This window comes from Trichosurus vulpecula, chromosome 8, assembly GCF_011100635.1.
Source record: "Trichosurus vulpecula isolate mTriVul1 chromosome 8, mTriVul1.pri, whole genome shotgun sequence".
In the NCBI taxonomy this organism is placed as follows: domain Eukaryota; kingdom Metazoa; phylum Chordata; class Mammalia; order Diprotodontia; family Phalangeridae; genus Trichosurus; species Trichosurus vulpecula.
Window position 1 is genome coordinate 163,436,628 of NC_050580.1, and position 27,998 is coordinate 163,464,625.

The window sequence follows — 27,998 nt, forward strand, 5'->3', positions numbered from 1 at the left end:
AGGAAGAGAAGCAGTGTGGTAGAGTAGTGTAAGAAATGGGAGGAGGAGTTTTATTTCCACAGAACTAAAGGTGTGCTGGTGTGCTTCCCCACCCTCCCCCACCCCAGCTTTAGCAGAGACCAGGCCTCAAGGTTGGTCAGGTGAGAGGTCAGAGGCTTGTGCGCATGTGTATGCTTTTTGAGAAGGCAGTGTAGGGAATTAGAGAGACCAAACCCACTTGAACCAGTTCAAGCTTATCTAGGGTCTGGTCTTGGTCGAGAATCCAGGCCTACTGATTTGCATAATTTGCATATGTTAAAGAGGGAAAGTAGGGGAAGTAAAAGAATATAGTTTAATCCTAAACTAAGACAAGGAAAATCTAATTAACTTCACTTTTGCTTCTGTATCCTTATTATCCTATTTATATAAACTGTATAACCTAGAAAAACTACATAAAAAACAAAGATTGTAAACTAACCATGACTCTAGCAGGAGTGGAGGGAATGGTTACCCCTGCACCTGCAGCTGTATCAGTATGAGTGTTCCCGTGAGCACTACACCTGCTCTCTCGGGGAGTGTAATAAAATGCCTTCCTCTGCCCACTCTGGTCCTGAGTTCTTTGGGTGAGAATGGGTAAATCACATGGATTTTCCTAAGGTCAAGTGAAGGGAAGCAATAGGCAGTGGAAGCTCGCCGGGCTTACTCCTGGATCTTGTCTTGGGGTGTCCTGTGATCCCCATTGCGGTGTTAAGAGGGTTATCACTCCAGATTCCCTTGGGGAGCCCGGTGGTCTACACAGCCTTCTTAAGGGGGCATCACTTGGGACTTCTGGCCCTGTCTCGGGAGCCTTGTGATCTTACCACCATGCTAAGGGGCCATCACTTGGGTCCTCCTTAGGGTCTGACCCCTAGGAGGCCCTGTGATCCCCACAGATTAAGGGGTGGCTACCACTTGGTCTTCCTCTGGGACTCCTGTGGTCTGTCCAGCCTTCCCTAGGGATTATCACAGGGTTCTTCCTTAGGACTTTGGCCCTGCCTAGGAAGTCCAATGATCCCCAAAGCCGCGTGTTCTCACAATTTGGGGAAGTCCAGTGATCCCCAAAACCACGTTTCTCACAGTAGAGATCCAGATGGAGTTTACATTCTAGTTCTGGCTCAGCCACTTATTAGCTGTATGTTTCTTTTATCTAGTGTTCAGTTTTCTCACGTGGAAAATGAAGATACTGGAATAAATGATCCCATAGGTGTTCACCCAGCTCTGAAATTTTATGATTCCATAATTTTGTGTTCATGTGTTATAAGTAGGTTTGCTTGGTTGGAACTGGGAGTTCATATTAATAAGTGTAAGAATTTGAAGGTACCTCTGAGGTCATTCTGTATTTGATAAAAAAACAAAAAAACACAAACTACAGCATTCCCAGTGTCAGGGAATCTGCCATTTCACAAAGCAGGACATTGTGCTTTTGGACACCTTCAATTATTGGGAAGTTTTGTCTTCTTCAAATGGATCTATACTTCTTCAATTTGGAAATTCCTTCCAACAATCAAAACTCACCCATACCTTCCCATCCTTGGCAACTGTTCTCTATGGTTTCTCACAAGTTCACCCCACAGAGAGTACACATGCACTCTCTATGAGGTGAACAATATTTTCTGGAGGTTAACTGAGCAAAGAAAAATAGACCAGAATTACTCTTTTCCTTGTTCTGGACCCCAACTCTTTTTTACTTCCATGTCCTGCTGTTGGCTCATACTGATTTTTGCGACTCATTAAAACTCCCAGATCTCTTTGACAGGAACTGTTGTCTAACCATCCTGTGAGTGTGAATTTGACATTTTTTTCTTAACCCATCTATGGAATTTTACAATTATCCCTCTTAAATTCCTTTTTACATTCAGATTATTGTTCTTGCCTGTCAAGATCATTTTGGAGCCTAATTCTGTCAGCCATTTTGTTAACTTTCCTTTAGCTTTGTGTCATCTGTTTCATCCAAAGTACTGATAAAAATGTTGAACAGCACAGGGTTGTGGCCAGATCCCTAGGGTATGCCACAAGTCTATTAATGACTACATTCTGGGTCTTGTCATTCAGTCAGTCCTGAATACACCTAACTGTGTAATTATTCTGTCTACCAAGGTAATATGAGAGACTTTGTCAATGCTTTACTGAAATTTAATTTTATGCACGATTTTCTCTAGCATTCCTTTGTTCTGCAAGGGGAGTTACAAAAGAAAATGAAGTTAGTCTGCATTACCAGTTCTTGATGCAGCTGTGCTATTTTTAAAGTGGTCTCTGTGTCTCTCTTTAAGTACTTTAACAACAACAACAGTCAAGCTCAGTGGCCTATTTGCTGACTCTGCTTGCTTCCTTTTTTTCAAAATGAGGATGTTTGTCCTTCTCTGTACCTTACAGGAAACATTTCTATTCTCCATAGCCCTTTAAAGACCATTGACAATGGCCCACTAATTTCATTTACCAGTTTTTCAGTACCTTAATATGTACTTCCTCTAGGCCTGGTACTTTAAACTTGTTAAGAGCAGTTAAATGCCATCTTAAATTACATTCACTCATCTATGGTTTCTACTCCCTGATAATCCTTTTTGTGTTTTCCTTCCCACTCCAAAGATTGTTCTTCTCCAAAGAAAAGACCAAAACAAAATAAAAATTTAACAGCACCTCATGCTCAGCGGTCATTCATCCCTTCCTCCTCTGTTTAATAGTCTTCTAAACTTGACAGGTCTTTTCCTCTCTGCTTTTTCAGAGCCTTTCTCTTATTTTATATTGATGTCTTTTTTTAAAGGAAGTTACCATTGATAGCTTGGATAGTAAAGATCCTGGTCCTCTTTGTCTTCTCTCCTAGTTGTAGGAAAACCAACTTGAATTTTTATTACAATTAAGTCATTTGGCTGGGACAGAAATAAAAACATCATACTATGCAGATCACTGTAAATTTTACCCAATTCATCTTGCTAGAAGTAGGATCCTCTGATTTCCCTTATTATAAATCAGTCAGTGAATCAGTCAACACTATTGTAATTATTATCATGATCTCATCCATTCCAAGCAGCAATTCTAGACTTTTTAAAAATCTTCTGTTTGCCCCAGTACAGCTATAAATGAACAAATACATGAAAAGAAAAACCCAAAACTTTTTCTTGTGCTTATTGCTCATTCCCAACTTAGCTTGTTTTGGGCTTTAGTGCAGTTTTTTTTCAGGATTTTTCTACTCTTCTATATTTATCCTTAGATAATATGAAATAAGAAATATGATTAAGAACTTGTTCAATGAAAGAATCAAAGATGATGAGAAGAGGATAGAGACCAGAACAAAGGAGAAAGTTAAAGGCCCTTATGCTCTGTTGAGTTTGGGATTGACTGATCATAAGAAACTGTTGTAGGCTTTTTGAGTCACCATTGTTTGTGGAAGATTACTACTTTGTTTACCTTAGAAGGGAAGATGTTTTGGAGGAGGGAAAGTTAGAAGCAAAGTAGGTAGCCAAGAATATAGTAGTAGACCAGGCATAATATAATTTAAGTCTTGAATTCCAGTGGCAATTGATAGAAAAGGGCTGATCTAAGAAGTATTTAAGACACAGGGGTGGGAAACCTGTGGCCTCGAGGCCACATGTGGCCTTCTAGGTCCTCAAGTGTGGCCCTTTGACTGAATCCAAACTTCGCAGAACAAATCCCCTTAATAAAAGGATTTGTTCTGTAAAACTTGGACTCAGTCAAAAGGCTAAAGCCAAGGACCTAGAAGGTTGCATGTGGCCTTGAGGCCAGAGGTTCCTCACCCCTGGAAAAAAAATTCGTAGGACTTGATGATAGACTTTATGTAAGGGAATAAAAAGACTCAGGAGATTTAAAAATAACTCACATTGTGGATCTAGGAAGGTAATAATGAGAAAATTGGGGAGGTAATTTAAGTTTTTCAAATGCTATATCTTGAGTGTTGGTATAAGATCCAAGGATCCTGCATATACTTGGAAGGGTAACCCTGGAAAAAGGTGAACAAATGGTAAGAATAGGAGGCTCAGTTAGGCATCATTGTGTAAATGATTAGTTGAAACAAGACTTGTTGAGATTTCTGGAGAAATTAATCTAGTGGGGGAAGATCACAAGGTATTGTGGGTGTCAAACTAAAATTGAAACAGGGGCCACCAAACCGTACATAAAGGATCCCTGCTGGCCACCTAAAACTTAGTTTTTTAATGTAATCTAGTATGTTTTGTTGTGTTTTTAATTTTTATTAATTATTATTTTTAATAAATATTTATTAAATATTAAATTTTTATTAAATATTTCTCAGTTACATTTTAATCTAGTTCCAGTGGTACTTAGGAGTGTTACAGGGGGCATCAAGGCTGAGTGTTTGACACCTTTGGCTTATACTGTTATCAGCACTAGCCAACTTTTCATGTCAAAGGATGAGTTTCGTAATGAGAATATTTTGGGGGAATATTTTGTGGCTTTCTTTTTGCTCATACTTGAGTCTCATCCTTTTGTCTATTTATTGACTGAAAATATATACTAAGGTTACCATCTGTATATGCCAGAGTCACAATGCCAGAAAGCTAACTTCTGTAGGAAAGAAGAGGGGAGGAGTGTACTTATAAGAGCAAGTATAGCATAGCCAATATTTAGGTTTTGATGGCTATTTATTTGTCCTCTCTGCCCTAGAGAAAGTGCGTTGCCAGAGTGGATGGGGAGAACCTCTTCCTGTCCTTCCTACATTTAGGAACCTACATGTCTACTGGCTACAGTGCTCAGAAAACGGTAGAACAAGATGCCTAATTGAGTTGCTGGGCATACCTAGGAGAATGCCTTGAAAGCTTATAACCCCTTCCTGCACTGCAGCAGTTCATCTCCAACCACATTTCAGTTTCTGGGAATAGGGTTTTAGGAGGCAGACATTCTGTGGACTTGTTTTTAAGACTCCTTTATTAGACTGTAAGAACTTTGAGAATAAGAGCCCTGTCACATCTAAACTTTATTATTTATCCCCCTCCCCAGCCCCTGGCACTGTAATCTGCACACAACAGGTGCTTAATAAATATTAGGATGTGTTTTCCAAAGCTAAGTGGGGCAGTCAATCTCAAAGAAAGTTTAGTGTAAAACTAATTTATTGTGCAGTAATGGTAGATGTATCCTATATATGGTAATAATGTCCAATCTAATAAAATAATTTTAGTAGGGTTCATTATATCACTGGTCTGTAACCTCTTAGTGTTGCTGATATCTATTAAAGAATTTTCATTTATGGTGTTGATCATTATGATTGTTACTTATTGATAATTTGTACTGTAACAAGTCAATCTGGTATAGTTTATATTCAGAACCGATTTATTAAATTTGACCCTTTACATGCTCAGCTATTTTAAGAAGAATAGCTTTAGGACAATTTAGGGATTATATCTATGGTAGATTCCTAACTTCTGAATTACATGATTTATAAAGATCTCTATGACAAGGTCTGTGACAAAGTCTTATAACGTGCCTTTTAATTAGGTATATTTTATGCCATTTGGCCATCAGGAGTTTAAGTGTATATGGTGTGCCTGGGAAATATGGTGTATATAACATCAACAAGAATTTTCAATTTTGGTAGGGTGACAAGCTTTATAAACATGTAACAGTTACAGGAGAAGATATTTAATTATATGCTTTAATGTCACAGCAACTGTGTTAGTATTGTATTTTGAATTTTCTCAAATCAAAATTCCAGAAAAGCAAAATAATTTTAATAGGAAAATCAACTGAGATTTTGTCATTTTTTTTCCACTTCAGGTTCTCTAGAATTGGCATAGTACCAAAGTGATGCATTTGTTGAAAAGTCCTATTCTTTCTTCAGACATTGTCTTGATCAATCTGTTTTCCTTAATGGAACAAAGTGTTACATGGAATGTTCTTCCTGCACAGTTGGGTTATTAAGCAGAACTAATTCTTGATGGAATGACAAGGCATAAGAAAAGCATCTCTAGGATTAGGCAGCAGCAGTATGAGGCAGTCACTTGGCAAACTGCTGAAGGGGAAGTAGTCCTAGCAAAGACAAAGCAACACGTTTTTCTTTTCTCCATGTATTCATAAGAACCACACAAGTTGAACAACTTTGAACTATTAATGCTGGTTTACTGTGTGTGCAGTTTTTAGGGATTTTTTCTATACTATTTCCTGCACCCCTCCCTACCCCCCCTTTTTTTTTTGGTCTAACACAGGGACTCAGAAGAATTACTTGATAAAAGCATTAACATTAGTATTCTGTGGCCACACACTTGTCTGGATGATAGATTATATGAGAAGAAAATCCCAATTGGGGAGATTTTTAAAAGTGGGGAGATCAAATCTAACTCCCAAACATCGAATCTGATTTTAGGAAGATATAGATTCAGAAATAACTAGTGAAATATTTAAATTAGAAGTTACCATTATTTGATTTCTGAATCTGGAACACTGGTGGTATTTTATAATGGAATTTCTTTGGACTTCTAGTAAAACAGGGGTTCATGATATTTTTTATGTCATGGACCCCTTTGGAAACCTATGGACCCCTTCTCAGAATGTTTTAATTGGGATTACAAAAGAAATCAATTACACTGAAATAGTTATCAAAATATGTTTTAAAAACAAGTTTACAGACACCTAGAAATCCATCTACACACCACTGGTTAAAAAACCCTATAGTAAAGACTGGCTTTTGGTTTCTATGTATTTTTTAATTTTAGATTTCAGAGACTTCTTTTCACTTCCTCAGGGGCATCATTTCCCTTGTTTTTCATCTGTTGTCTTCTAGTATCCTTCTAAGACAGACCTTTTATTCTCTCGCTCTATCACAATCTCCTTTCTCTTCATAGTAGTTGTTTTGCAGTGGCCCTGACTGGTTGCATATCATCGCAAGTAATTGCCCCTACCCTCCTTGAAATTATCAGTACGAGATTTGATCTTATAGGATAAGCTGTGGATCAAGTAGAGTTCCATCTTGGTATGTGTGAGAGAGTGTCCATTATAATTTTTAATTTGTTTTATTAAAAGATTAACATTGACTATCAATACAAACAGTAATTTTGCTCAGAAAATATTTACATTGGAATTAAGATATTTCATTGCATTAAGTATAATCATATTTTTAGTCATCTACATCCTCAAGTCTTTTTGTGTTACTGTTAATTCTCATTCATGCTCCCTCTTATTTGGTCAATGTTAATGTGATATATTCTGGTTCTGGTGATTTTAATTTGCATTATTTCATATAGCTTTTTTAGGTTTATTTACCTCATACTTTTCCATTATCCGTAAACCATAATTTTTTAAATTATAAATTTATCTTTTATTTTTAGTTTACAACACTCAGTTCCATAAGTTTCTCTCCCTCCCTCTCCTGCTCTCTCACCTGCAAGACAGCATGTAATCCATTGTAGGTTCTACATATACCTTCACATTGAACTTATTTATATAATATAGACCATGATTTATAGAGCCACTCTTCAATTGTTTGTTTGTGGTTTGTTTCTAACTTTTTACTATTATAAATAATGCTACTATTAATTTTTTAACAGATATGTCTTAACTTTCTGTCTATAATCCCTCTGGAGGTCATAAAATTAGTAAGAGGATTTCTAGATCAAAGAGTATGGACAATTTTTATTTTATAATTCCATATCCTTTTCAGAATGATCAGACCAGTCTACCGACAGCAAATTAGGGTGCCTGCTTTCTTGTATTACTGCCAACATCATGTTTTTCTATCTTTGCTAATTTGATGAATGTAAAATACCTCAGAATGTTTTTCATTTGCATTTCATTTGCCTATTTTTGAACATTTTTTCAGGTGGTTAATAATTTGTATAGATTTGTGTTGATTATAGATTTTAGAAGTGAGGTGATTAGTAGAGAAATGTTCAATACAAAGATTTTTTCTACAATATCTAGTTCTCATTCTAGTGGTGCTGCTTTTGAATGGTCCTTGAAAGGAAGTCATGGTGATCATTATACAGAATAAGTTAATATAATCTCTTTTCTACTATTTCTATCCCAAGGGAGAAGATGATATAAAGAAATCTCTAACACGTAGACTTTCTAGGTAACTATACTAACAGCTAATGCATTGTATTTTTCTTTGAGGCTTTGCTTATGTAGGTTTTCAAGACATTCTGTTAATTCTAGGTTTGTGTCTTGAGTGGCTGTATTACTCTGATAGTTTTTTTTGTGGTGATATTCTTTATTTATTTGTTCATTCTTCCAACCTACTTCTTGAATTAGTACTTTATAAGAGCTATCCTCTGTCCACTTCTGGAGGGAATGTCTGGGCTGAGCTTGTTCACTCTTAGGTCCTGGACTCTGCTGCTGTCTGGGAGTATTGAGCTATCTCAGGGACAGCTCAGGCTGAGAACCTACAAACTTTCAGTGTTCCCTGCAAAGTGGTATGATCCAAGGAAAAATTTGATCACTGCCTACTTAGTCTGGACTTTGCACACATGCCTATAGCTGTGCCTGTGTCTATGTCTGAGCAGCACACCTGTAGGCTTGCTTCTTGTTGGAGTTCCAGTAGCTAGACCCAGTTACTGTTAGCCAGCTGGAAAGTTCTGCAGGTTCACAGTGACAGAACTGTAGTTCTCCCTTTGGTCAGGGATTCATGTCCTGAATATTTTGCTACAGGCTTCAGATGGAGCTGATGGGTAGAACTGAAACCGCTGGCTCTACTCCTGGGATCACAGCTGCATAGCTTGCTGCTTGCTTCTGAACTGCTTCTTGCTCAATGCACAGTCTAGGGCTCATGACTGCTCCTTACCTTGGAATGTCACTCTTGAGGCACAAGTCTCCTCCTCAGGCTGCACTGAATCTGTCTCCTGGACATGGATAGTGAATGATAGAACTGCCAGATGGTACCTATTCCCATGTCCTGCATAAGGTCAGGCACCTTTGCGCTTGATCTGGTACCTTTTTTGCCTTGTTCACTGCCTCTCCTTGTTCTGGAATGCATGGCAGTTCCTGGTAGCCTCTGTCCCTGGTGTTCTCAAAGTCTCAGTTGAAAAATGACTCCCAATGATTTTTTTTCTTTGATTTCCTGATCAGAATTTGATCTGGTATGTTTTTCTAGATGTATGTTGGAGTTGTGAGGTAGAACTCAGTTTTACTTCTTTTGGCTACTCTATCTTGTTTCTGCACCTGCCCTATTCCATCATTTCCCCACTGAGGATTGGACCAATGTGCTAGAGACCTTCCTTTGCACTTTCACCTGTGTCTAGAATGTGCTCACTCCTCATATTTGCCTCTTGGGATCCCTTGTTTCTTTCAAGATTTAGCCCAAACATCTTTTATAAGAAGGCTTTCCTGATTCCTTCCCCTCTACCCCTCTGCCCAGTTCTTTCCCTCCCCAAAATTCTCATCTTTGTTTTGTATATGTTTTCTATATTAATTTTTGCTTTTTATTAAATATTTCCTAATTACATATTTTTAGCAATATCATTAACAAATTTTTATCAATTTTTTAAAAATTGAAAGTTCCAAATTCTCTTCCTCCTTCCTGCCCTTCCTCCTTCCTTGAGAAGGTAAGCAACTTGATATTGATTATGCATGTGAAGTCGTGCAAAACATATTTCCATATTAGTCATGTTGTGAAAGAAAACAAGGTAAAACAATAAAAATGAAGTCTTATAAGTATGCACCCATCTACATTCAGAGTTTATCATTCTGTCTTTGGAGGTGGGTAACATTTTTCATCATTTGTCCTTTGAAACTGTCTTGGATCATTATCTTGATCAGAATAGCTAAATCTTTCATAGTTGATCATCCTTACAATATCACTGTTGCTATGTATAATGTTCTCCTGGTTCTTCTTATTTAACTTTGCATGAGTTCATGTAAGTTTTCCCAGACATCCCCTCGATTTCTAGTTCTTTGCCAGCATGAAAACAGCTACTATAAATGTTTTTGTGCAAATAGGTCCCTTTCTCTTTTCTTTCATCTCTTTGAGATATAGACATAGTAATGTTATTAGTGGACCAAAGAGTATTGCACAGTTTCCCCCCAAAATTAATTAATTAATTTGTAGTTTTCGACATTCACTTCCATAAGATTTTGAGTTCCAAATTTTCTCCCTCTCCCTCCCCTCCCCCTAACCCAAGATGGTGTGCAATCTGATATAGGCTGTATGCATACATTCATATTAAACATATATTCACATTAGTCACACTGTAAAGAAGAATTAGAACCACAAGAAAGAAGAAACAAAAAAAAGAGAGAGAGACTAAATAATATGCTTTGATCTGCATTCAGACTCCATAGGTCTTTTTCTGGGTGTGGAAAGCATTTTCCATCATTAGTCTTTTGGAGTTGTCTTAGATCCTTGCATTGCTAAGAGGTAAGTCTGTCAAAGTTAGTCATGGAACAATGCTCCTGTTACTGTATGCAATGTACTCCTGGTTCTGCTCACTTCATCCAGCCTCAGTTCATGTAAGTCTTTCCAGGTTTTTCTGAAGGCCACCTTATTACACAGTTTTATAGCCTTTTGGGCATAGTTCCAAATTGTTCTCCAGAATGGTTGGACTAATTAACAACTACCAGCAGTGCCTCAGTGTCCCAATATTTCCGTATCCCCACCAGCATTTGTCATTTTCCTTTCCTGTCATAGGTGTGAAGTGGTATCTCAGAGTTGTTTTAATTTGCATTTCTCTGATCAGTAGTGATTTAGAGCATTTTTATATGACTATTTATAGCTTTGATTTCTTCTTCTGAAAACTGCCTGTTCATATTCTTTATCCTGTTCATATCCATTTATCAACTGGGGATTTGGCTCTGTTTCCTAGATATTTGAGAATTTAGTCCTTTATCAGAGAAACTTGCTTATAAATTCCATACACACATCCCCCCCCCACCCCCAGTTTCCTGTTTTCCTTCTAATTTTGACTGCATTCATTTTATGTGTACAGAAGCTTTTGATTTCATGTAGCTAAAAGTTATCTATTTTACTTCCTGTAAACCTCTCTATCTCTTGTTTGGTTACAAACTCTTTTCTTATCTATAGATCTGACAGGTACATTTCCTCATGCTCCCCTAATTTATGATATGATCCTTTATTTCTAAGTCATTTACCCATTTTGACTTTATCTTGGTATATGGTGTGAGCTGCTGGTCAATGCCTAGTTTCTGCCAAACAGCTTTCCAACTGTCCCAGAAAATTTTGTCAGATGTTGAGTTCTTATGCCCAAAGCTTGGATCTTTGGGTTTATCAAACACTAATTTCTATGGTCATTTATTACTGTGTGTTGTATACTTAATCCATTCCATTCATCTACCACTATTTCTTTATCAGTACCAGATTATCTGGGTGATTACTGCTTTCTAATACAGTTTGAAATATGGAACTGCTAGTCTACCTTCCTTAACATTTTTAAAAAATTTATTCCCTTATATTCTTGACCTTTTATTCTTTCAGATGAATGTTGTTACTGATTTTTCTAGCTCTATAAAATAATTCTTTGGTAGTTTGATTTGTATTGTACTAAATAAATAAATTAACTTAGGTAGAATTGTCATTTTTATCATATTGGCTCAGTCTACCTACAAGCAATTATTATTTCTCCAATTGTTTAGATCTGTATTTTGTGCCTCTTTTACAAGCTTTTACAATTGGTTTTTCATAATTTTTTTTCCTTTGCTGTCACTTTTTGACCTAATTTTTCTTCTATCACTCTTATTTGAGTTTAAAAACCATTTTTGAGCTCTTCCAGGAACTCTTGTTAGGCTTCTGTCCAATTCACATTTTTCTTTGAGGATTCACTTGTAGCCATTTTGACTTCATTTCTTCTGAGTTTGTGTCTTGATCTTCCCTGTCACCATAATAGCTTTTCATGTTCAGTTTCTTTTGTTGTTTACTTCTACTTCCACCCTATTTCTTGATTTGGAACTTTATGTTAATGTTGGGTTCTGTACCTTGTATGAGGGAGGGGTGGAGCATGGTTTCAAGCTTTAGGCTGTTTCACACTGCTGTTTTCAGAACTAGTTCTGTGGGTTTGGAATTTTGGGTGCTTCTAAGGTGATGTGACCTGAGGAGAGGTATTGTCCCTCCTCTCTTGATATGTACTTTGTTCTTACTCAGGACTGGAAATTATGATGTTCCTCAGGGTCCCTGATCCCTTGAGGCCTGTCTCTCAAGACTTTTACTCCCTCTTGACTAGAAACATTCCTCTGTGCCCTTGAACTATGACCCAGAAGTGGGTATAGGCAATGAAGTTTCCAAACATCATCCGGTCCTCCATCCAGTGCTAGCATAAGGGTACTCTATAATCTCTTTCTGACCAGTTGCTAGGTACCCTTACCATTTCTGACTTGAGAGCCCCTGAAGCTGCTGTTTCTTCTGTCACCACCACCTAGTCCTACCACTGGTATTTCATCCATGTGGGCTCCAGGCCAGCCTCCTCCCCCATGTCATGGATCTCCCTTTCTGACCTCTTATCTTTTCTTGGGCTGGAAGAATGTCTCACTCTGATCTTTTGTTGGCTGTCACTCCAAAATTCAAATTTAGGCGTTATTTTAAAGTTGATTGGAGGGGAAAGGGGGGAAAGTTCAGCTGAGTGCTTTCTCTCCTCTTCCATCTTTGCTCCTCCCCCATTTTCTGTATTTATCTATGTGCATGTTGTTACCTTTGATAGAACATGAGCTCCTTGAGATCAGGGACTTTTTAATTTTTGTCTTTGTATTCCAAGCACACAGCACAGTGGCTGGTACAGATTAAGAATTTATTAAATTCTTATTGCTTGATTGGCAATAGATGTAAGATGATTTATAAAACTCAACTTGCCATATACAAATTACATATTAGCCATAATTCTTCTTTTATCTAATTGACACCCTTGTAATACTCAAGCTATTTAGTGGTAATTTCTCTTTCCTAAGTTGTTAATTTACCTCCTTTTCTGATAACACATCAAGTTTTTCCTTTTTATTTTTTTTTCACTTAATACTATTTTTTTCCAATTACATATAAAGATAGTTTTCAACATTTGTTTTTAAAAGATTTTGAGTTCCAAATTTTTCTCCCTCTCTTCTTTTCCTCTCTCCTCTGCAAGAAAGCAAGCAATTTAATATAGGTTATACATGTACAATCACGGTAAACATATTTCCACATTGTTGTTTGTCATTCATTCACGAAGAGGACCATGACATCAAGGAGGTGATGCCATGACATGCAAATGAATTGGATTTAAGTGAGGGAGGACTGTGCAAAATCACCAGCCTCACTTTCTTCATTAGTCATGATGCAGAAGAAGAATCAGAACAAAAGGGGAAAACTACAAAAAAGAATAAAAACAAAAAACAAGTGAAAATAGCATGCTTTGACCTGAATTCAGGCTCCATAGTTCTTTCTTTGGATATGGATAGCATTTTCTATCATTAGTCTTTTGGAATTGTCTTGGATCTTTGTATTGCTGAGAAGAGCTAAGTCTCTCATAGTTGGCCATCACACCATGTTGCTGTTACTGTCTAGAATATTCTCCTGGTTCTGTTGACTTCAGTCAACATCAGTTTATGTAAATCTTTCCAGGTTTTTCTGAAATCTGCCTGCTCATCATTTATTATAGCACAATAGTATTCCATTACATTCATATACCACAAATTGTTTAGCCATTCCCCAATTGATGAGTATCCCCTCAATTTCCAATTCTTGGCTACCACAAAAATAGCTGCTATGTGGGTCCTTTTCCCTTTTTAATGATCTCTTTGGGGTACAAAAGTAGTAGTGGTGTTGCTGAATCAAAGGGTGTGCACAGTTTTAGCACTATTTATAATAGTAATGGTGATACTGGGCATCCTGTCATATTATCCCTGATCTTATTGGAAAGGCTTCTAGTTCTCACAGATTATGCTGATTCTTGATTTAGGATAGATAATTACTTGTCATATTAAGGGAAGATCTGTTTATCCCTCTGCTTTCTAGTATGTGGTTTTTTTTAAAACAAGAATGAGTATCATATCTTGTCAAAAGCCTTTTTTGTATCTATTGATGTAATCATATGATTTTGTTCTTATTAATATGGTTTATTGTCTATATAATAGGTTTCCTAATATTGAACCAGTCATCTGTTTCTGAAATAAATCCTATCTGAATGTAGTGGATGATTTTTATAATATGTTACTATAGCTACCTTGCTAAACTTCTATTTAAAATGTTTGCAATAATATTTACTAGAGATATCAGTCTATATTTTTCTTTCTTGTTTTGACTATTTCTGTTTTGGGTATCATGACTATTTCAGTATTGTAAAAGGAATTAGGTAGGAATTTTTGTTTTCCTCCTATTTTTTTTTCAGTTTGTTTAACATTGTGATTAGCTGTTCTTTATTATTCTATAGAATTCACCTGCAAATCCATCTAATCCTATGGCTTTTTCCTTTGGGAGTTCATTTATGGCTTGTTAAATAAAGATTGAATTGTCTTCTATTTCTTGCTTTGTTAATCTCAACAATTTATATTTTTGTAAATATTGGCATATAATTACATGAAATAATTCCTAATAACTTCTTTTATTCTTCATTGGTTATAAATCTTTTAAATTTTTGAAACTGATAATTTAGTTTTCTTTTTAAAAATCAAGTTAGCTAATGAGTTATCTATTTTTTCCTTTAAAAAAGCTTCTAGTTTTATTTATTGATTAAGTTCTTTTGCTTTCAATTTTATTAGTCTCTTCTTTGATTTTTGGGATTTTCATTTTGGTGCTTCATTGGAAGTTTTAAATGTGTTGGTTTTCCAAGGTTGTTTCTTTTTAAGATGCATAATCAATTTGTTGTCCTTTTTTCTCTCTTCAATTGATTGAAAATGTGTAGAGATGTACGTTTTCCCCTAAGAACTGCTTTGTATGCATCCCACAGATTTTGGTATGTTTTCTCATTTTTGTCATTTTAGGTGAAATTATTGATTATTTTTATGATTTGTTCTTTGATCTATGATTCCCAGGCCCTCTGTCTAATTAGACTTCCTCTGTAACTCCTGATGATATTCTGAGGAGAAAGCTTGTATGAGCTCCCCATATTGAAATGTAAACATTTTATCCTTGTTTGAAACCTTTTTATTATTTGCTCATGTTTACTTTTTTATGCTTCTCTTGATTCCTGTTTCTGTATTTCAAAATTTCTGTGTAGATTTGGTCTTTTCATCAGGAATGCTGGAAAGTCTTCTTTTTCATTAAAAGTTTAGGGTTTTGCCTTACAGGATTTTCTCAGTTTTTCTGGGTAAATTATTCTTGGCTGTAAGCCATATCCTTTGCCTTCTGGAATATGCTATCCAAGCTCTCAGATTCTTTGTAGTGATGTTTGCTAAAATTGCTTGTGATTCTGACTGTGGGTCTTCAATACTTGAATTCTTTCCTTCTGGCTGTTTGCAACATTTTTTTATTTCACCTAGAAACTCTGTATTTGGGCTATAATGTTCTTGAGAGTTTTTAATTAGGGCTTCTTTCAGAAAGTGATTTTTGACCTTTGTTTTTCCACTTTGCCCTCTGGTTCTAGGAGTTCTAGAAATTTTCTTTTATAATTTCTTGAAATATATGTCTAGGCTCTTTTTGGTCATGGCTTTCAGATAGTCTAATAATTTTTACATAATCTGTCTTTGAATTGTTTTCTAGGTCAGTTGTTTTTGCTATAAGACACCTTCTATTTTTTTTGTCCTTTGACTTTGTTTTAATATTTCTTGTTGTCTCATGGAATTATTAGCTTCTGTTTGATCTGTGGCAATTTTCAGGGAGTTTATTCTGACTAGTTAGAAGTGTCCTAATTTCTGTATAGTTTTGCATGTGTGCGTGTGTATGGGTAAAAGTATGCTTCTCAATTATAAATCATGAAAATGCTAATGTATTTAACTGGACTTCATGTGAAAAATTGAACAAAATTCAGCCACTCTTTAATGGTTGGTGTGAACATATTTTAAGATGTTTATTTTGTTGAAATTACTTATTGAGATTAGTCATTGGTTCCCTTCCTTGCCTTTTGTTTCTAGTTATTTCAAGGTATTCTTAATATTTCATTTTGGAAAAATGAACATACAACACAACACTTTCAGGTTGTATTATAGTCAAACCCCATATATTGCAGTATTAAATTGAGAGGTCAGTTCATAATGAATAGGTATCTTTTGAGCATATACTATGTATGCAGAAGCTTCCTGTAAATTTCACATCAGTAATAACATTGTTAATATCTTTTTTGAAAGGCTGTTTTGAGAGTGATTGTTAATGAACAAACATCTTTGTGAAAAATAATAGCATGAATGGTACTTCAAGATTTATAAAGCACTTTGAAAAAGGATCCTGTATATTAGATAGTGCAAATATTGTTGTGCCTATTGTTCAGCTGAGGAAACTGAGTTGAGTAACCCGCTTAGGGGCACAAGGTTATTAACTGGTCTCCTTCAAGTCTTCAGATAGCTATAATCGTAGTTCCTAATCCTTTCTGATAACATATGAGCATCTTCTACAAATTTTGACTGCTTTTGAGAATATAATTAAAATTTCACTATGCTTTGTAAAAATGTCTGCAAATTGGTCACATAAAAGCACTTATCAGAATTTGCAGTGTGCAAGTGAATTGCGTCTGACAGGTTGAGGAAATTACCATTAGGTTTAAACTATTTTGACTATCAAACCCTGAAGTTAACTAATGTGTTGATTGAGAGACTGATATAAAAATGAATTTCATCATAATGCTCATTATTGACCTCTGATGTATTGTTGACATTTTACATCATTCCAGGTAGTTTTTCCGACTAAAGAGATAGATTTTAGACAAGAAGTCTCTTTTTTCTGGAGGAGCTAAATGTTTTACTTTTTCCAAAGATTTCTGGAGGGTGATTGTAAGATTTCACGTTAGTGATGGAGAGTTGGGAAGAGGAAGGCTGTTTGCTGGCAAACTCCACTTCCTGCTTTATTATTTTCCCTTCTGGGATTGGCTTGGAGGTTTACTAAGTGAAATGGAGGGCCACTGGTAGAACCTTAGCACTCTATTTAAACTGTTGTTACTACTCTTTAGTTTAAGTATGCCATCAGCATGATGGTATGATTTACTAGGTATAGTCTCTTCTATTTGGTGATATACATGTCAGGTTTTTTAAAAAAAAGTAATGATTTTTCTCATTTTTTCATTGCATGTAAGAATGTTGTTTTAAGTGATTTTAATAACATTCAATAACTTTCCATTCTTGAGCTTTTTTATCAGCATGTAATAACCATTTGTACTCTGTAGTGCTTATTGACAACATAGTGTAAATTTTACATTAGAAAGACAAAAAATTATACTCTAAATGTTTTATTTAAACTTTTAAAAATTTGATATAATATTAAGTTATTAATATTATATTAAATACTCATTTTCCCTCACTGGGTTGTGAGGAAACATTTTACAAACCTTAAATTGCCACATAACTATCAATTTTTATGTAAACATGAGCTTTTACGCAAAATTTAAAATAAAATAGTAATGCATGACTAAATATAAAGATTTCACAATTTTAATATTATTAGTCAACTTGTGTTGATTATAAATCCTTGACGCAAATTGATTAAGTAGACAAGTGGAAAAGAGGAAGTGTCAAATAAAAAAGGCACTTATGTTTATTGCATTTGCAAGGTTGTTTTTGAGAACAGTGAATGTTTCTAGATACTTTGTTTCTTGCCCATTTTATGGAGCTCTGGCCTCTTAATAGCACTGCTTTAATGACTTCTTCTTGAGTTCTTGGTTTATATTAGCACTGGCCATGGGGAGAAAGGAGCAAGTTACAAAGAGGTCAGGTTTCACAAGACAGCAATAGACTTGTAAAATCACAGTTTACTAGAAGAAATAAAATCAGCATTGGGAAAGAAAGAAATTTGCATGAAGACAGAAGTATTGCTGATTTACATGGAAACATATTTGATAATGACAGAAATTGGTTTATAAATTAGTTTTTAAGTGAGATGTAAAATTGGCCATTATAAAGATGTTTGTCCTTAGCAAAGGAAAATGTCCTACGTGAATTAAACTAAACCAGTAACAAAAGAAACAGATACCACAAAAAGTTTGAAGATTGACATTACATTAAATGAAAGAATTCATTTCATAGTTACATACTTTCTATGTGCTTTGGTTCAGGTTTCGAATATGAATTTTTTTCTACACTGAAAAAACCTGAGTTTAATTATTAGGTAATTATATATTTTCTGAAGTTGACTTCCTCCATCTTATATGGATTTATCATTGGGCTCTTTGCATTTTATCTTCATTAAAGACTGACAATTATAAATTTAATTTAATTAATAAATTTATTTAATTAATTTAATTTAAAAGTCATCATTGACTAATGATCTGATTTATATAATGCATGTACCCACTATATAAACTTGTGTTCAACAGAATGTGGAGACTAAGGCAAAAGGAGAGATTATGACTTTATATTATATGTGTCATTTTTCTAAGAATAGAATGTTTGTATAGAAGACCTTTTTTAAAGCAAGATGCATATATAAATAGTATGACCTAGTGAATCAGTGGCTTGGATTACATGACTAATTTTTACCATTAATTCACAGGATAATTTTTCCTTAATCTTGCTTAAATTATTCCATATCTTGGTTTTCTAGTATTTTTACTAAGATCAGAGAGAGGTAAGAATAAGTTAGGTTTCTCCCCTTCTGGTTTCAAGGGGTATAATAACAAAGATTGTGAAGCTTTAAAGAGGGAAAAAACAAATTTCCCTTATCATTTATGCTTTGGGGATTGTGTACACAAGGATATCTTTACTTAAAGCTACTATAGAGAAGACTGAGATGAAACATACCTCCTTTCTTTCAGTAGTGCATAAGGCACAGGGCCATTTAGGCATGGTCAATGTGTTGGCTTGTTTTGTTTAAAGGAAAGAGGATTCTATTAGGGGGAGGATGATATTGGGAAATTACAGCAATTTTTAAGAGCATCAATAAGACTTTGAAAAGAAACCTATGTTAAGTAGGATGAAGTATTTTTTGTCTTAGTAGTTTGGGGTCAGAATTACTTTGGAACAAAATCAGATGGTACAATGTCACCAACATAAAGAACCATAAGAATATAGGAACTTCCATACTGATCACATTGGTATCTATCTACCCACTCCATTATTTGATAAAATGGCATAAAACATGAATTATCTCCATGGCATCAGTTTTCTAAAGTTTCTTACCTACTTCAAATGACATTTTGAAGTGAGACTCTCCTTAATGTCTTCTATGATTGAGAGAGAGAGAGAGAGAGAGAGAGAGAGAGAGAGAGAGAGAGAGAGAGGGAGGGAGGGAGAGAGAGAGAGAGAGAGCACGAGAGAGTTCAAAACTGGAACAAAACATCTTCAACGCTTCTATTTTGCTTTGGCTTTGACTGTGCATTTCTATATTTGAAAGTTACCAGTCATTCAGTCAACAAACATGTGTCTACACAGTGCTAGGACATTGTGCCAAGCACTAGGGATAAAAAGAAAGGTAAAAAATAGTCCCTGCTCTTGATATAATTAGATAACTTTTTATTGTTGCCTTTTAAGTCCCTTGTCAGCTACATCTTGAATTCCTTTTTTGTTCTACCTCATCTCCAGTTTGCACTTAACCTGCCACACTGTATACTGGTTTGTCATCCTCTTTACAGATAATAGCAATTCACAGGGGAAGCAAAGATATATCAGTTTGTAAAAGAACATTCCTTTCATATCCCTTTCAGAGCTTGTCTGAAACATATTCCAGGAGGTTGTCTTTTGCTTTGGATCTGACCTTCAAATGGGCTTTTTTAGCACACTAAGGAATTTATATTTGAATTTATTCATGATTTCCTCACTGTGGGTACGTTACCCCTGACCTAGTGCAGATCCCAGTCCATCCATCCTTCTAGTTCTGTGTGATTCTTGTCCAGATTCTCTCATAAATCCTCCAGAAAGGACCCACTCAATGCACTAATGCCTTCTTCTAGGTCTTTTAATGTTGTATGGATATCAGGGCTAGTGGCACAGTAGCTAGGAGTGCTGGGCCTGGAGTTAGGAAGACCTGGATTCAAATCCAGCTTCAGACACAAGCTATGTGACCCTGGGCAAGTCGCTTAACTCTCTTTGCCTCAGTTTCCTTTTCTGTAAAATGAGGTAGAGAAGGAAATGGCAAACTACTGCAGTATCTCTGCCAAGAGAACTCCAAAAGGGGTCATGAAGAGTAGGACACAGGTGAACAACAACAACTGATGGTTTGTATCATGAAGTAGCTTAGTATTGTTGAAAGTGCTGCACAATTTCTCCAGGGTGCCTCACCTGTTATCTTCTTCCCACTTATTTCTGAATATAGTTTATCGTTTCTCTGCAGTACCTCTTCATGATATGTATACTGATAGACTAATGTATTCATGATTCTGTTGTATTTGTTATTTGTCACTTGTGTAATCCATGTCATTTGGGTCTCAGCTCCTGAGCTGATGGATGTAGGTATCTTTTCGGTGGGGGGGCAGGGAGAGTAAAGAAAGAAAATGTTCCTTCTCTGTACAGAGATAGTCAAGAAACTCTACTTTTGATGAGTCTTCTTTTTCCTTTCTTTAGAAACTACAATCTGCATGACTCATAAAACCAGCAAAGGGTTCAGTCTGGATTGCTTCTCGGAGTGAATATTTCCTAGATGCACTTGTCTCTCTAGTATCAACAAAGCCAAAGTCTGCTGATTTGCCCCTCCTTGTGATGAATTGGTCTCCTCAAATTTCATGAACTCCTCATAGTTCTGTTGTACTGCCTCTTTGATATTTGCAATGACAAGGTCCTCAGATTTGCTTTTCTCTATCATGGTTCTATGCTTTATAATTCCTTGGTTCATGTGATTTCCTGCTAGGCAGTTTTCTGTATCACATGTAGCCCGAGGGTGTCATGGTATGGCTGGAAGGGAGGCAGAAGAGACATCTCTAACCTCTTCCTCATCCCTCCCCTTCTCCAAGGGAGACTAATTCCTGCCAGAAGTAGAAGCAGGAAGTTAAAGCCAGAAGCTTGGCCACCCTGCCCTCCTCAGGTAGAGGGGCTACAGAGCTGGAATTATTTCTGTCTTCTCTCTTAAATATTATTAGTCTAGAAAATATAGTTTGCAGGTTCAAGCTAAATTTCTCATCATTGTTATTAGTAGGGAAAGCAGAACCCCAGATTTACACCTAAGGCTTGACTCCCTTACCATCAAATACCAGTTCTACAATGAACACACCTGGTGAGTAGCAAAGCAGCTCATTTATCTAAAATAGAAATCAGAAAAGGCATACATAGGAGAATATATACCAGACAATACAGAGTGAAGGAGCTCTCCCATTGGGAGGGAGGTAACTCAGTTCAATCAGGAAAAAGAATCTCATATCTTGAAACAATTCCCAAAGTCTCTAGTGTTAGCAAACTGGAGGTAGGGGCATGATGGGGACTCCCAACTCTGCTCAATGTCATCTTTATCCCAGAGTTTTATTCTCCCTTCAACAACCTGAAGTGGGGATTGGCATCATCCATCTTCTTTCCTGAAGCTGGAAGCCAGAAGCAACTGAAGTGACTGAAGAGATTCAAAGAGACTAGAAGAGATTCAAGCTCCGGAAGAGATCAAAGAGAGTGGAGATACTTGAAGAAACTGGAGCTCTCTTCTTTCTCACTTTGGCCATAACTCTACCCCACTTCTCACTCAGGCACAGGGTATTGATCTCCAGCAATGGGGAAAACAGCTCATACCAATGAGCTTTGAGACTAGTTACACTAGAAAGTGCAAGGTCCTTGGCTTTGTTCTGTTGTTCTTTGTCTATCTGCTCTATTAGGGACATTTCTCTTCTATTGTCAATGTGCAATTGTTGCAGTCCTTGCTCTTTCATTCTAGATCTAGGATAATGGTCAATTTTTAAAAATTTACTCAGTTCCTCAACTTTAACTAATAAACTGAGACCTTGTGCCAGGGCCACACTATGCCCCTTTCTAAACTTTTGGATGAGGTGGCTGAATGTTCTTTGTTTAAAATTGGATTCCTGTACTGATCTCCACTTCAGAAGGTTAAGCTCCCCTCAATCTTTGAAATGCAGAACACTATCACTGCCCCTTGTGACATCCCCAGTCTGAAGGTTACTCATGCCACTTTGGTTGTTGCTGTTGCTTTGGGCTTCCAAGGTTTCTACCCTGGGGTTTCCTGACTACTCTAAAGCTTTCCAACCCTTTTTGTGGTTTTGGGATTGCTGCCCTAGGACACAGAGCCTATAAGGCTACGTATGTCTAGCTGGTTTAGTGGCTACATGTATTTGCCTTCACTGGTACTGGCTTTGCTTTGTGTTTCCCTTTGCAATTGCCAACTGGTTTTTTCATAACTTTTTAGTTATGAAGTTATTTACTGTAGTTTCTCAGTAGATTTTTTAAATCATTATTTGGCTGATGTGAATTTTATATTTTGGCCCGAAGCTCCATCAAAGACTTTCTCTGTATCTTAATGTTATGATAATGGTGGTATGCTCTATTTTTCTCTTATTGATATGATTTATTATTTGTGTTGTTTTCCTGTTATTAAATGATGCTCATCTTCCACTTACAAATTCTACTTGATTATGAGGGACAATTTAAGTAGTATTACTTCACATTGTATAAATATTTTAAGGTTTTGAAAGTATCTCATTTAATCCTCACAACAATTCTATGAGGTAGGTGCTGTTATCTTCAATTTAAAGATGGGGAAACAAACTGAGAGAGGTTAAGGTCCCACAGCCAAGTAAGTATCTGAGGCAGGATTTGAACTCAGGTCTTCCTGACTCCAAGTCTACTATTCTATCCACTGTACCGTGCACCCTCTTAAAGCTGTTGATATTCACTGATGATCCAGAACCTCCGCTGTGCTAGTGTGGTTGACCAGCTGCTGAGTTAATTATTTACATCATCAATAATGATAGTGACAGCATGGCAGGGTAGTATATGCTATACTGAGCTTGAAGTCCAAGAAAACCTGGACTTAAATCACTAGTGTGATACTTATGAGCCCTGTGACTCTGAGCAAGTCACTCTTTGCTTCCTGGAAACTCCCTAGGACTTATTTGCTATGCCTTGGGTTTCATTCATTCTCTGTAGGCAACAAGCATTTGTTAAGTGCTTACTGTCTTCTAGATACCTGCTAAGCCCTGGGAACTGAATACAAGTAACAGCAAGAAAAAAAAAGACAATTCCTGTCCATCTGGAGTTTACATTCTAATGGGGGAAATAACACAAAAAAGGGAGCTTAAAAGGGAGGAGGGAGAGGATACCCATAATGGGATGTGGTGGCCCATTCTGTAGAATCAAAAGCATAGTTGGGAGGGGAATTAAACATGGCCAGCCAAGCTCATCCCCAAAATGAAGGACCTAGAAGGAATTCATCTGTTGGAGGAGTCTGAAATGGAATATAAATTCCAGGGTGAGAAGGCTGCTGAGTCAAGATGGTGAAGTCCAGAAAGCCACAAACACAGCTAGGAGATGAATGCTAAATGAAAAACAATTGATTCCAATATTGATAAATGATACTGGTCTATACTTCTCTTACATTTGTCTTTCTTTAGGTTTCAAAACTGTATTTACCTTATAGAAGCAATTAGGTAGCCTCCCAGTAGTTATCTGTTTTAAGACAGTATAAATGGTATAGGAGTTGATTGTTCACAATTTGGTAGAATTCTCTTGTGAATTTGCCTGGGCCCAGTGCCTTTTTACAAGGCAGTTTATTAATAGTTTGTCTGATTTAACCTTCTTGATAGATTAATTCATTAATCTCTCTTAAAGTTGTATACTTTTTTGTTAGCTTGGGTATTTTATACTTCATTAGGTAATCATCTGTGTCTTATTGATTCTCAGATTTCTTAGTATGAAACTGGCTGTATTTGTTGGTGTTTCATGAACTTTGCTAATTAGTTTGATTGATTATTTCCTTCCTGTTTTAGCTGTTTTTTTTTCCTTTGGTGTTTATTATTGTTGTTTTTCATGGCATCTCTGAGGAACTTGTCTCTTTGTTCCTCTTACACCGTTTTGGATTGGTCACATTTATAACGTTGTTCTTATGGCACTAATTGTGCCCAGTCGTATTGTATGATATGATATTTTTTTCAAACAAGTTAACAATGTTAGGTGAAATATACTTGTTCATTCAACCTATATTTATTGATCACCTACTAGGTATATACTGTATGCATACTGTACAAATAAAGTGAATACTATATGAAAACTAATGGGCAAAGTCATAAAAGAATAGCTGACAAATATGTATGTATATAAAATATCTTGTACTGTGTAATTTACAAAATACTTTATAGCTGTTATCTCTTTTGATCTTCGCAGTAGCCTCCTTGGAGTAAATAAAACAGTAATTGTTATCCGTCTTTTATATGTGAGAAAACTGCCTCCTGAGAATCTAAAATTACTTAGTTGTTATTCAATTACCAAATATCTATTGAACTCATATTATGTGTGGGGTTCTGATAAATCAGAGATTCTTAAACTTGGCATTTCAGTCTTTATTACCTGTTGTCTCTTTTTTTCCTTTACCATTCTTACCTTTTCAAACTTTGTGTTTTAGCCATCTCCACATTTGAAATTCAGCCAGATTCAATTGAGGTCCAAGAAGGTGGGGTTGCAAGACTTGCCTGTAAGATTACTTCACACCCTCCTGCTATCATAACTTGGGAATTAAATCGAACAAGCCTACCATTGGTTATGGACAGGTAAATAGACTTTTTTCTTTGTCAGTGGGACTGTATTAATAAAAAGGACCTTTTTAAAAAAAGTTATTAGAGCTGTACAAGAAGATGATTAGTCAAGTATAATTCTATTTATTGAGCAATTAGAATGAACCTCATGCTTTAGCATGGAAATTAGAATCCTCTTTGCCAAATGTGTTGAAAGTGACATTTGGGATTGTTGAAACTAATCTCTAGTTATGTGCCTGGGGGTGAGATGGCAGAGTTTGTCCCCCAAGGATGTCTTTTCCTCCTATCTATCCCTATGCTTGTACATGTAGACTATAGCCCAGACTTGCATAAAGTATTCTCTTCACATCTATGGTTATGAGCTTGTTAGATTCTATAGGCCTATATCTCATACGAACTCCCCTTGTAAAAACCATTGCAGCAATCACCTCCCTTATATGATGGGAGGGACAGGGGTTAGGCTCTTAGCATGTGTCTTGTCAAGATGCCAAAGGCACTTTAATTAATGGAACATGACTGGGTCAAAAACATTTTTCTAGAGTGGGAACAGGGTTGCCCAAGGAAACTTGTCTCTGTTTGGGACTTTCTTAGTGGATATTAGTAGCTGGAAGGCTAGAAATTAGTTTATTCAGATAATGTATAGACCAACAGTTAAATGCAGTCTTGAATGCTGAGCTTCACTCTATGGTTAATTTTCATTTTTCATTTGCACATTCTTGGAAAATACAGTACAAAAATTGTTTTCACAGCTACATGTTATAAAATCCCTTTCCCTCTTTAGAGTAGTATTGGTTCAAAGTAAAACTGTGGAACCAACTGTGTTTTGAAGGCATCAAATATATTTTATACATTTCTTTGAAAAGAGGTAAAAGTAACATATCCCTTCTTAGAAAGTTCATCACAACTTTCTGAGAAGTTCTAAGAAGCTTTGCTAGTACAAATGATTCCATTATCTTTTTGCTTTTATGATAGGATAACAGCTCTGCCATCAGGAGTGTTACAAATCTATGGTGTTGACCAAACAGATGCTGGGAATTATCGTTGTGTTGCTACTACTATAGCCAATAGACGTAAAAGCATAGAGGCTACTGTAACTGTCATCCCAGGTAACAAGATGAATATTCCTTTTTTGGGCTTTTTTTGGCTTTTATCTTTCAAGAGATATTTCCAGCTAAATGCAAACCATTGTGGTCTCTTTGTAGTACTATCAGTTTTGAATTTTAAGGTGTCAGCCCAGTTATCATTCAGATCATCTTATTATAGCACAACCTGTCTACAAAAGATGCTAGCATCTTTAATAAAAATTAAATATGTGCCTTATAACTCTTAACATATGTTGTGTTTTGTTTGCCTTTTGCTTTATAGGTTCTCAAAAGAAGTAGCAATATTGAATGAGTTAAAGTGTAATCAGAATTGAATGATGAATTTTCAAGTGAACATATTTTTAAATTTTTGCTATATTATATTGAATTTCATGGATTATTTCATTTTAATTATATCCATTTACTTTTATTTTCAAAGCCAAAGAGTCCAGGTCTTTCCACAAACCAACTATTATAGCAGGTCCACAGAATATAACCACTTCTCTGCATCAGACTGTTGTTTTGGAATGTATGGCTACTGGAAATCCTAAGCCAATCATTTCTTGGAGCCGTCTGGGTAGGTTTGCCCAAAACCATTTTTGCTCATTCTGTTGCAACAAATTAAATATTTATTAAAATATAATTATGCTATTTGGTAAATTTCTCCTGTAGCATTTTTCTTTGTAAAGTTTTATATTTGTTTTCAAAACATAGGGAAAATATGCCTTATGCAGTTTTGCTTTCTACCATTTTAGGGCTTATTCCATAGTTGTAATATTAGAACAGATCTTAAATCCTTGTAATTGGATCGTTTTCTTTGAAATAGATCACAAGTCCATTGATGTGTTTAATACTCGAGTACTTGGAAATGGGAATCTCATGATATCTGATGTGAAGCTGCAGCATGCGGGGATATATATCTGTCGTGCCTCTACTCCAGGCACACGCAACTTCACAGTTGCCATGGCAACTCTGACTGTGCTAGGTAAGTTTGTTTTTTCCTTCCAATCAAAAAAATATTAAAATTTCCTATTTTGCATTCTTATTTTTTATAGCTGACAGTTCATCTTCAGTTAAGTTATATAGTCTGGGTTTTATGTATTACTTGAGTGATTTATTTGCTCTAAGCTTATGAATAGAAAATTAGAATGATACATTAAAATCTAACTCTCTTTCTACGTCCTTCTTGCTGACTACCTTAACCATTCATTTTACCCCACCTACCAACCTGCTTTCTCATTTCATCTCCCTTTCTCCTGATTGCCAAAATACATGCCCTTTCATCCATGCTGAATGGAGAGGCAGGTGTGGTGTTTTGACAAAAATATGATGGTATGGGAATCAGGAGGACGTAGGTATTATATAATAGCTTGATGACCCTGGAAAGTTCTTGAACTTTTCTGAACCTCAGTTTTGTTATCTAAAAAATGGGAAGTTTAAACTAGATAATGCCTGTGGTTCTTTCTAGCTCTAACATTCTCTCATAACAAATACCATTTTAACAATAGAGTCTCAGTTGGAAGGGGCCTTTGAGGTGATCCAGTCCAACTCACTTTTTAACATTAATCTCATGAATCCTACCCTCTTGAAGGTTTCTGGTGATAAAGAACTCATCACCTGAAGCATCCATTCTTCTTTTAGACTACTCTAATAAATTTTAAAACTCTAAAAAAATTTTAAAATTCCACTTGTTCCTAGTTCTACCCTTTGGAGCCAAAAAGAACAAGTCTAAGCTCTACTTTATTACAGCCCTTTAATATTTGAAGATAGGTATTACTTTCCCTACTTAAATCTTTTCCCTGATCTGACTTGGTTCCTTTAGCTAATCCTTGGATAGCATAATTACAAGTCCCCTCATCACTTTCCTTTGAATATGTACTAGTTTGTCAGGTTTGTTATTTTGTTTGATGAGACTGGGTCTCCCTGTCTCACTTAGACTGGAAGTGCAGTGGCCACTCATGGACTTAATCCAATACTAATTGGCACAGAAGCTTTATTTAAACCACTCTATTTTTCTGACCTGGGGTGATTCACCCCTCATTAGGCAGCCTGGTGGCCCCTCTGCTTCCAAAGGCTTATCATATTTGTGCCAGACAGTGCAGACTCTCAATCACCTTCAGCCCTAGGCAGATCAGAACTCTCAAACCCAAGCCATCTACTAGCTTCAGGCTTCCCTAGCAGCAAGGATTCCAAGTGTGTGCCACCATGCCCAACTGTCAGTGTTCTTTTGACACAAAAAAACTAAATATAATGCTCTAGGCATAGTCTA

The 27,998-nt window shown here is 36.1% G+C and overlaps 1 protein-coding gene across 1 annotated transcript in view; it reads left to right on the forward strand.

The window, feature by feature from the left end:
- Nucleotides 1-27,998, forward strand: part of PRTG (protogenin) — a 147,427-nt gene that overhangs the window by 33,107 nt on the left and 86,322 nt on the right. The window contains exons 3-6 of the mRNA XM_036736843.1: nucleotides 24,518-24,662; nucleotides 25,620-25,753; nucleotides 26,169-26,306; nucleotides 26,556-26,714. Coding sequence (XP_036592738.1) covers nucleotides 24,518-24,662; nucleotides 25,620-25,753; nucleotides 26,169-26,306; nucleotides 26,556-26,714 — 576 coding nt within the window. The remainder of the gene's footprint in view (nucleotides 1-24,517; nucleotides 24,663-25,619; nucleotides 25,754-26,168; nucleotides 26,307-26,555; nucleotides 26,715-27,998) is intronic.